The 9,067-nt window shown below is 37.1% G+C and overlaps 2 protein-coding genes across 2 annotated transcripts; one reads left to right on the top strand and one right to left on the bottom strand.

Moving 5' to 3' along the window:
• Positions 1–463: 463 nt before the first annotated feature.
• On the top strand, positions 464–2,542 carry Sgf29 (SAGA-associated factor 29). Its single transcript, XM_066406319.1, has 6 exons — positions 464–600; positions 670–919; positions 1,197–1,316; positions 1,722–1,883; positions 1,936–2,170; positions 2,224–2,542. Exons 2-6 carry the CDS (start codon positions 758–760, stop codon positions 2,481–2,483), a joined length of 939 nt encoding a protein of 312 aa, XP_066262416.1. The 5' UTR covers positions 464–600; positions 670–757; the 3' UTR covers positions 2,484–2,542.
• A 107-nt stretch (positions 2,543–2,649) lies between these two features.
• On the bottom strand, positions 2,650–7,770 carry LOC136419715 (ionotropic receptor 75a-like). Its single transcript, XM_066406244.1, has 14 exons — positions 7,563–7,770; positions 7,230–7,403; positions 6,755–7,178; positions 6,414–6,700; positions 6,126–6,362; positions 5,509–5,567; positions 5,289–5,452; positions 4,915–5,241; positions 4,733–4,857; positions 3,948–4,109; positions 3,644–3,888; positions 3,379–3,590; positions 3,044–3,312; positions 2,650–2,997 (listed from the first exon to the last, which is right to left on the bottom strand). Exons 1-14 carry the CDS (start codon positions 7,724–7,726, stop codon positions 2,742–2,744), a joined length of 3,105 nt encoding a protein of 1,034 aa, XP_066262341.1. The 5' UTR covers positions 7,727–7,770; the 3' UTR covers positions 2,650–2,741.
• Between the last annotated feature and the right edge of the window lie 1,297 nt (positions 7,771–9,067).

Genomic DNA, 9,067 nt, shown 5'->3' on the forward strand with positions numbered 1-9,067 from the left:
ATTTTTTTCATGTTAGTGGTTGGCCTATTTTATTTGAATAAACAGTTTATCAGTAACGAGTCAGTGTATCTTTTATTAGAAAGTTTTAACGCTTCTGTTAAATTTATTTAATCGTAAGTTAATGGTGAAGTTGGGATATATGAGGTAATTATATGAACATTTGTAACTATTATTTACATTGATTACAACACGTCTCTTCGAAAACATTCAATATAATGACGCAAAAAGAACAGGAGTCGGGCTACGAATTCAATGATTGATTTTCTTTCTAACTCAATGCCCTAAATAGAGAAAGATAGATGTCATGGTTGCATTCGGTGTAATCAGAGCGCAGTTTAATGCGTGACGTCGTTACGTATTATTCTTGTTTATTTATTTATTTTTGATTATTGTATTTATATGTGTTTTGTTTATAGTTTAATCGTTAGGTGATTGAAAGATTTTTAAACTAATAACGTTAATTTTTGGAAATATTTTTGCATAATTTACCATTAAAAAGGAAAATACCTATACAAACAAACAAATCATTTCTACATTGAGTATGCTATGTTATTCGGCCTAATAAAATTCAACATACTCCCCAATACCATCTTCAAAATTGTAAGCAATTAGAACCTTTTTCAAACCGACCAACCTCTCTTGCTTAACAATAACCAAAATATCTTTCAGATTCTAATAGCATCAATTATAATCTCTTGGTATTCTGTTATAAAGCTGCACCAGCACTTCAAGGAACACCAAGGTAGTTGATCACATCATGCCCTTCACCACAGATGTAATAGCTGCACAACAAGTTCAGGAACGACTTAAATCATTGTATAGCTTAGTTCATGAAATTGAAAAGAAGAGGAATGTATGTGAGCAAAGTATTGGGGCTTTGCATAGGTATGGAAGTAATGAAAAAGGCCAGAGCATACAAGTAAGTCACAGAGTGGTTATATCATTCTTTAATTGTAAAAACCTAAAGTAAGCTGTACTTTTGTGACTATTGGCATTTACAAAGTCTTTGCAGCTCAATGATAATATTTTAAGTGTTAAAACTTCATAACACTGTCATTGTAGTGGAAACTGAATTGAATTAGTTTCATACTGGCTTTTAAAAGCAATTTTTGGATCAAGAATTTAAAGGGTTTTGCTAAATTTAAAATACAAGTTTTTGTCAGTAGATAAATGGTTTTTTTATTTTGATATTTCAGAAACTAAAATCGTTGGCTAAGACTGCAATGGTACAAACTGATGCGGAAAGGGAAGTGATTCAGAAAGCTTTACAGAAAGTTTACGAAATCAGGCAAATTAAGAATGAGAGAAGAATACAGGTGAGTTTGCTAAATTTAGCACCTCACTTAATTCAATGTGACAGAAATTGTAATACATGCCTGTCAAAATTTGACATAGCAGCTAACCTACGTTCATGTAAAGTAACACTTTCCTTGTGTTTTCAATTACCGTTTTTACAGTTTTTGTCACCACATTTTTGACACCACAACTTGAGTATCGACGCAACCCACAAAGAGCAAACATGAAGTACCTACTTAATGAGTATTTTCATATTGTAGTATTTATAAAATCCAGTAATACCAGATCTTTTCACAAGATTTGTCACTGTTAATCCTTCTGAATGAAGAATCTGAACTTAACCTTAACATTTCCAAGTATTTTAATTATCTACCTAAATTTTGTTTCTACATCAACATTTTCGGTCTGCACATGGCCCTTCTTAGTCAAGAATTTCTGCCGCAAACAAAGAATCTATTCGCAAAGGAACATGGATGAAAATGCTGCAAAGTTCCGCTCAAACTTTACCACTTTTCGTGGGAAAAATTGGGGAGAAAACTCCTCCTTTATGTGGAGCTACTCCGGCTGATCGAAACTACATTGCCAAGGTATCATAATCCCCCTTAAAAATCCACTGATATTCAAATTAACATTCCTTAGATTGGAGACATGGTAGCGGCTTTAGTAAACGGAGAAACCGATGAGGAAATATGGATTCTTGCTGAAGTCGTCAGTTATAATTCGACCACGTGCAAGTACGAGGTAGACGACATTTTGAAAGAGCAAAATCAAAAAGATAGACACACTTTAAGTAAGAGAAGACTAATTCCTTTGCCTTTAATGAGGGCCAATCCCGAGATTAATCCTGAGGCGTTATTTCCAGAAAGGACTTTGGGTAATATTTTTAAAAGGAAATTTGAGATAACTCAATAACTAATAATATTTCAGTAATGGCATTATTCCCCCAAACTACCTGTTTATACAAAGCACTTATCAGCAAACCTCCGGCTACTCACACTGACGAATATGAGGTACTTTTTGAAGACCCAGCTTATCCGGAGGGATTCAGCCCTCCCCATTATGTAGCTCAAAGATATGTGATACCCTACAAACAGCTGAGCAGAGGAGGGACTTCTACTAAAGTTCGTACTACATCGCAAGCTGATAGTGGAAGTAATAGTGACTCTGAGGAAGTTTATACTAGATAGGAGGTGATATTTGATGTGTTTTCTATTTAATAAAATGTATGGTTAAATATTTTTTAAAAGGTTACTATAGGTCTGTTCAATAGAATGCCCTTTATGGTCCTTTAGTGACTGATCTAATTTCTATTCCTATTTCAATTTACGTCTTCTTTATTCTCTCTATTTTACATCATCTAGTTTTCTAACATTTTTAGCTGTTTACTTAGCTCTGCTCTGCCTATCAGCACTTAATCCTTAGTGTAGTACTATAATAATGTATGACTAAGTAGTGTAAGGAAATAAATTTTTCTGAACTCCAATTTTCTCCCTATTGCACCTGGAATGCCACAAAATCTCCAAGAGAAGAACTTCCAAACTCGAAACGATCCCTAAGAGCAACACTACCAGAGCTGGATAAAAATCCTCGATACTCGTATGAATGCTGATCGTCGAAGACGATCTAATACAAATAGGCTTCTTGGGTTGCCAAAAAATTAACTCTCTATTGACCACTCCATTTTCACTCAATCTCTGCAAGCTACAGAATTCAATTAGGTTAAGTAATTTGTACCATCAACACTTACCATACATCCAAAATATCTTTGAATGGCGACAACTTCTGGTAATTTGCGTATAAGAACATGGGAGAGAAGAGTGGTATGGCCTTTAACTCGCAAATCATTGAATTATCGAAGTGTTTTTCAATGAAAGGGTAACCAGTTACGAGTTCCATGTGAAATGCGTAATGCCCCTTTTCAGTTAAATTTAGACCCACTTCCTTAATGAGAAATCCTGAATTATTTGATGTTGACACTTTTCCAAGGACTCCTCTCGCAATATCAGTTTTTGATTCCTAAAATAAATGTTACGTGTGTACTATTACACAGAGCGATGTCGGATGAGAGTGTTTTTAACTCACTCTTAGCAACGTGGTGGCATATGAGATATTCTCAAACCCAATGTTAAAGTCACTGTCTAGAATATCTTGTACAGTGTTAATGACAGCCTCAGGTACGTTAAGCAGAAATGAGACGAAAATTGCTGAATAAAACTGATAAACCAGCAATCCTAGTAAAAGGGTGATAATCATTAATATTCGGCCACTCATTGAATTTGGCAACGATACTATTCCTATAATAAGAACCTTTGAAGAGTCATGGGGTTGCTTTCACAACTTTACTGACCCTGCTGACAAAACGCCCCAAAAATTGATATTACGCTAAGGCTCCAATAATTCTCACAACTTGTAGACTCATCCATAAACTTAGTTTTGTGCAAATAATTACGTTCTAAGTTATAGCTAAAATGCTGTGCCATTGTTAGTAAAATCGAGGAACCTACAATAGAGATCCAAACTTCCAGAGTCAGGGGTTTGGTGAAGAATTGGTAAGATTTCTTTGAGCTGGGGTTGCGGAAGAGAAAAGCGATTCTGTTTAATACCGATTCCGTTGGTTAAGGACTACTAGTGGTTTTCAAACAAATATTTACTTCAAAGGCCAGGTATTTTTGCCATAGCTCATAAACTCTTGTCGCTCCTTCTTCACAATAAGGGGAGTTGTGCCAAAATCCACAATTTTTCTTTCGAGGGCGCTGTCCATGGTCCCGTCGAGCTTGAAAAGGCTCCATGACTTTATTACCGTAATTGTGACACTAAAATGCAAGCAAATTGCTTCTGAAGATAATATTAAGTATATAGAATAAAGTTAACTGGAGCTGTTGAGAGGAAGTCAGATGATTGAATTAGCTTTGCCTATAGGTATAGGCACCAGTATTTACATTTTTTACAAATATTTTAGGTGAAATCAACTAAGTGACGCATACGAAATTTTTGGCTCTTCGAATCGGTTTCTAGTTTAACTAGAATTTCACTTGTGTGTCTCTTCCTATGATTTTTTATTGTGCCCTTTGAACCTGAACTGACCTGAATTGGGTCAATTAAACGTTGACCAGATCCATACAGAGTTGGACGTTTTAAAGTGATTACATACTTTATGGAATTGAGCATTTTGTGGGCATTTCAAGTAGGATTATACGCTCTAAAATAACCAATTTTTTCTATTTATTCTTTGTTTTATCATGTTTTCTTTAATGTTTACAAGAATTAACTGTTCCATAGTTGTAGCGATCAAGCTCGTAGAAAGCCAACGACTGTAGTATTTATCATCATCATATTACCAATTTGTAAACACGTAGGGTTTTTCCCATATATTCCCGTATTTAAAGATTGAGAACCCGATTCGACCCACGGAAAATTCCTTCAAATCATTTTTTACCTGTAATTGTAATATTGCCTGCAGCTCTGCATCAATCTTGCATGAAACCTGTTAAGCGTGTTTACCTCGGCATTCCTATCATCGACCAGATAATCATCCAAAGTTCCCTCAAACGGTTCAGGCAACTAAAACTCCGATTTTTGGATTATTCAAGAGGCAAAAGCAACTGAAGGCGACATTACCATAATTGCGCTATTGAAGTGAACCCCAGTAAGGTTTCTTCTCACAAAGTACTTATTCCTTTTTTCGGTGATTACATACTCTCCCTGGGTGCTGTAGTACCCCATTTCGCAAGCCTTCAGTTGGCCTCCTTTACCATAAGCTTGGTTATACACGTCATTTATAAGATATTTGATTTCTCTGTTGGGAACTTGTTTATGGCCATCATGAGCGACTTTTACGTCAGAGTCTACGTTGAGCTCCACATCTTCGAAGAGATATGAGTAGTTGTCGGGTTTATGGAGGATCAGCCAGAAGTGTTTGGTGTCAAAAACTTTGTATTTCTGGCACTAATAAAACATGTCACTGAGTGCTTTTCTTAGACGGATTGCTCTACCTTTTTGAGGAATTTGTGGGCCGCATGGCAGTCTCCATCCAATACAATTCCGGCCCTTTTATAGTCCGTAGCGAGGTCCTCAAAAACGCTTACTTTGTTGATATGCTTGATTGATGTTATCATTGGGGTAGTAAGGGTTAAGTTTCGAAAAAGTTGCACTTGATCTTCAATAATTAACATGGTATAAGGGAGAATTTGTTCTTAAAATTAAGGATCAAACCTCTCTCTTCACTGCAAGTTAACACCAAATTATGGCTCAGTTTCTTGGTATTGAAAAAGCTGAGAATCAAACTTTCATCAATGAATGCTTGCACAGTGCACATCCAGCAAAGCAGGAACGACAGAATATTGCTCATTTTGTGTTATTCTCTACTATTGGTATATTGAATTGCTTCTAGGTTTACATGTAATTGAAATCGGACAAGACCTTCGATTAATGCGGTTTTTGCCCACAAACTGCTACTGAGTTTAAATTTTAAATCTCTATACTGGGTGTAATATATTATCATGGAGATATTTCAGGGAGCGATAGTACTTTGCAAGATAATAAAAAAATGCTAATGAACCTATGGTGAAAAACGCACCACCTTCAACATATAGGGTGGCAAAGTTTCATATTTTTCCTACATTTAGAATTTTTCTTAAATATGCCTCGAGTTAAAATTTTCAAATTTCGTACATCTATTTTCTTTAAGACCTTCTACAACAAAATGTTAAAATCATCGGTAGCTATATAGAGGGAGTTATGTTTTTTTGCGCCATGTACTATTTTCGTACCTCCATGGTAATATGTTGTACCATGTATACAGCGCGGATAATAACCCTTTACAAGTTTACTCAGTAAACTCAAAAATATTTTCCTTCCTCATCTCTCTGTTTTTCCACAAAACCTCAACGAGCAGAATTTGAAGGCTTAAGATGATTCCAATTAGCAAAATTACCAAAGCCGGATAAAAATCCTCCAAACTGGTGTTGATTACGATCATTGAAGGAGTCCGCACACATTCCGGTTTCTTTGGATGCCAAAAGTGAAGCTCCCTGGTGGTGATACCGTACTCCTCAAACCTCTGCAAGCTTTGCACTCACATTTTAATACCTTTCGTGAACAATATATAGGAATCTTACCAAACATCTATGACATCCTTGAACGGGGACCATTTTTGGTAGCCCGAATACATGAACATTTTCGGAAACAGCGGGATCTCCCTCAATTCACAGATCATGGGCAGTTCGAAGTTCTTGTCGATGAAGGGGTATCCAGTGACCAGCTCCACGTGGAATGCGTAGTGCCCCTTTTTGACCAAATTCAAGCCTTCATCTCGCTTTAGAAACCCGGAGTCGTTCTTCGCTGACACCCTTCTGCACACTTCTTTGGCTAGACTATTGGTGGCTTGCTGAAATACTTTATAGGTCTAGAATTAGGTAATAGAGAAGAGGGCGTTTCTCGCCTGCAATACGGATTTTGCATATTTAACGTTTTCATAACCGATATCGAAGTCGCTTTCCAAAATGTCCTGAATGGTGTTGAAGATCGTTACAGGCACGTTCAGCAGAAAAGACACCAAGGCGGCTGAATAAAACTGGTAGATCAAGGCACCCAACCAAAGAAGAATGAACCCCGAAATTCTCCCGCTTAAGCAGTGCGGTACGGCAGTTATTCCTTGTTGGCAAAAAGTTCCGAAAATGCAAAGAACACTGAAACTCCAAGAAGCATTTTCCCTAATTCCCCCAGTCTTGGTGACTAGGTGATCCAGGTTATATGAGTACTTTTGGGCTAACAGTCCAATCATTGAGGTCACAATAACACACAACCAGACCTCCCACGAGAAAGGTTTAATGAAAATCTGATACGATTTCTTCGAGTTCGGGTTCCGTAGGACGAAGGCCATGCTTCAACGTTAACATGTTAACAAAAATGCTTCCTTTGTGGGGCAATCTTACCGCAGATGCCAAGTACCTTTTCCGAAACTAATAAACTTTGCTCTTTCAGTCTTGGCCACCAGGGGAGAAAGCCCGAAATCAACTTGGTGTCTTTCAAGGGCACCTACGAGGCCGTCCATGGTTCCATCTGGTTGATAATAGCCCCAGGAGTTGGTCACTCCAGTTACTCGGACACTGAAATTGTAGAGGAGCAAAGAAGAGGAGATATATTTGGAGACGAAATTTAGATTGGATAAATGCATTTCTACTCTTCTTCTTCAGAGGAACTTATTCTATTGAAGGACTCATCTACTTCCATCCTACAGAAGCAACATTTCCCATAAGACTACCTACCTGTAATTGTAGTATTCCTCACAGTAATAGAGAAGCCTGGCATGGAATCGGCCAAGCGTGTCGATCTGAATATTCTTGTCGTTATATTTCAAATATTCCAGCAACGGCTCCTCATAGGGTTCATTTAACTGTACAACATATAAAATGAGACCAAACGAGATCATTCGTGGATCCGTTTCTACTTACCACCACCAGAACATCGAACTGCACCCCTGTTAAATTCCTTCGGACAACATACTTATTACCAGTTCCCTTCACCTGATATCCATCTTTACCATAAAACCCTACATTTAAGTGCGTCAACTGGCCACCCTTTCCAAAAGCTGGATTGTAGACATCATCAATGAAATATTCTCCAGATCTTGTAGGTTTCTGGTAAGCCACCTTCACATCCGAATCAATGTTAAAAGGAGCATTTTTAAATAGATCCTGATAACTACTTGACTTGAAGAGGACCAACCAGAAGTGTTTGGTGTCGAAGACTTTATATTTTCTGCACTAGTGGTGAATAAAAAAGTTTATTGACTAGTGACTTAAGGGTCGATTTATGGACGTACGCTGATGAGGAACTGTTCCACATGGTCGCAATCCCCATCCAGCACCACTCCCATTCTGTGGTAGTTTGCTACAAGGTTGTCTAGGATGTTCAAGTTTAAAAAGTTTTTTACTGCAAAAAGCATGTTCTGGTTTGCTGAAAGCTCCCTTTGGAGTCGAACTATGGCTTCTCGAGATTTACACGTGAGAACTACATTGTGCTTTAAGCTTTTTGTTCTGATAAAGCTGAAAATGAGATCAGTATCCATAAATCCGGAAGTGTGGCAGATGAAGAACAGAAAAATATAGCATTTGAGGGGCATTTTGCTTGAAGTATCATGCCAATCTGGGTTTACTTGCTATGGGAAATGTTGTGCAACTGAGCAATTTGTGTTTCAAATGACGATGCTGATGGGACAAGATAATTCGAAATTACTAAATTGCAGCAGATAATGTTAGTAATGATGGACACATCCGATTTCCTTAATGATTCTTGTAGGAGAAGTTTACTGATAGTCATGAAGTTACGAAATTTAATGAGTGAGGGCCATATGAGTAAAATCAGTAGAATTTCCCTTGAACCCATTTAACGCGATCATTTCGCTGTCTCAAAATCACTTCTGAGGTACGATTTTTTGGACAAATTTAAAGGTGCTATGAGAATCTTCCGATTTCTAAAAGGATGTTCAGGTTTGGTGAGAATGGAGGTATTGTTGAGAATCGAAACGTTGTTAAGAATCGGAACATTGTTGAGAATAGAAATATTGTTGCGAATCAAAGTATTGTTGCGAATCAAATCATTTTTGAAAACCTATCTGAAAGTTTTAGTGCGATGGGAAACATCATCATACAAGTATGTCGTTTAGAGAAATTTAAAAGCATTTCACAACTCCAATTAAACTTTTTTGATCAATAAACAAAGTTAAATTTGTAAATATCAAATAAACATTCCCACAAAGAACACTCGGCTT

Source organism: Euwallacea similis, chromosome 3, assembly GCF_039881205.1.
Source record: "Euwallacea similis isolate ESF13 chromosome 3, ESF131.1, whole genome shotgun sequence".
NCBI classification, from domain to species: Eukaryota; Metazoa; Arthropoda; class Insecta; order Coleoptera; family Curculionidae; genus Euwallacea; species Euwallacea similis.

Excerpts from the sequence above, each read along its gene's own strand:
- Sgf29 (XM_066406319.1), top strand. The coding sequence starts at position 758 with ATGCCCTTCACCACAGATGTAATAGCTGCACAACAAGTTCAGGAACGA. Across the intron at positions 1,317-1,721 it reads AGAATGAGAGAAGAATACAG|TCAAGAATTTCTGCCGCAAA; the intron begins GTGAGTTTGCTA and ends GGCCCTTCTTAG. Across the intron at positions 1,884-1,935 it reads ATCGAAACTACATTGCCAAG|ATTGGAGACATGGTAGCGGC; the intron begins GTATCATAATCC and ends AACATTCCTTAG.
- LOC136419715 (XM_066406244.1), bottom strand. The coding sequence starts at position 7,726 with ATGATCTCGTTTGGTCTCATTTTATATGTTGTACAGTTAAATGAACCC. Across the intron at positions 4,110-4,732 it reads AGGCAATATTACAATTACAG|TGTCACAATTACGGTAATAA; the intron begins GTAAAAAATGAT and ends CTTGCATTTTAG. Across the intron at positions 3,889-3,947 it reads AAAAATACCTGGCCTTTGAA|AATCGCTTTTCTCTTCCGCA; the intron begins GTAAATATTTGT and ends GGTATTAAACAG.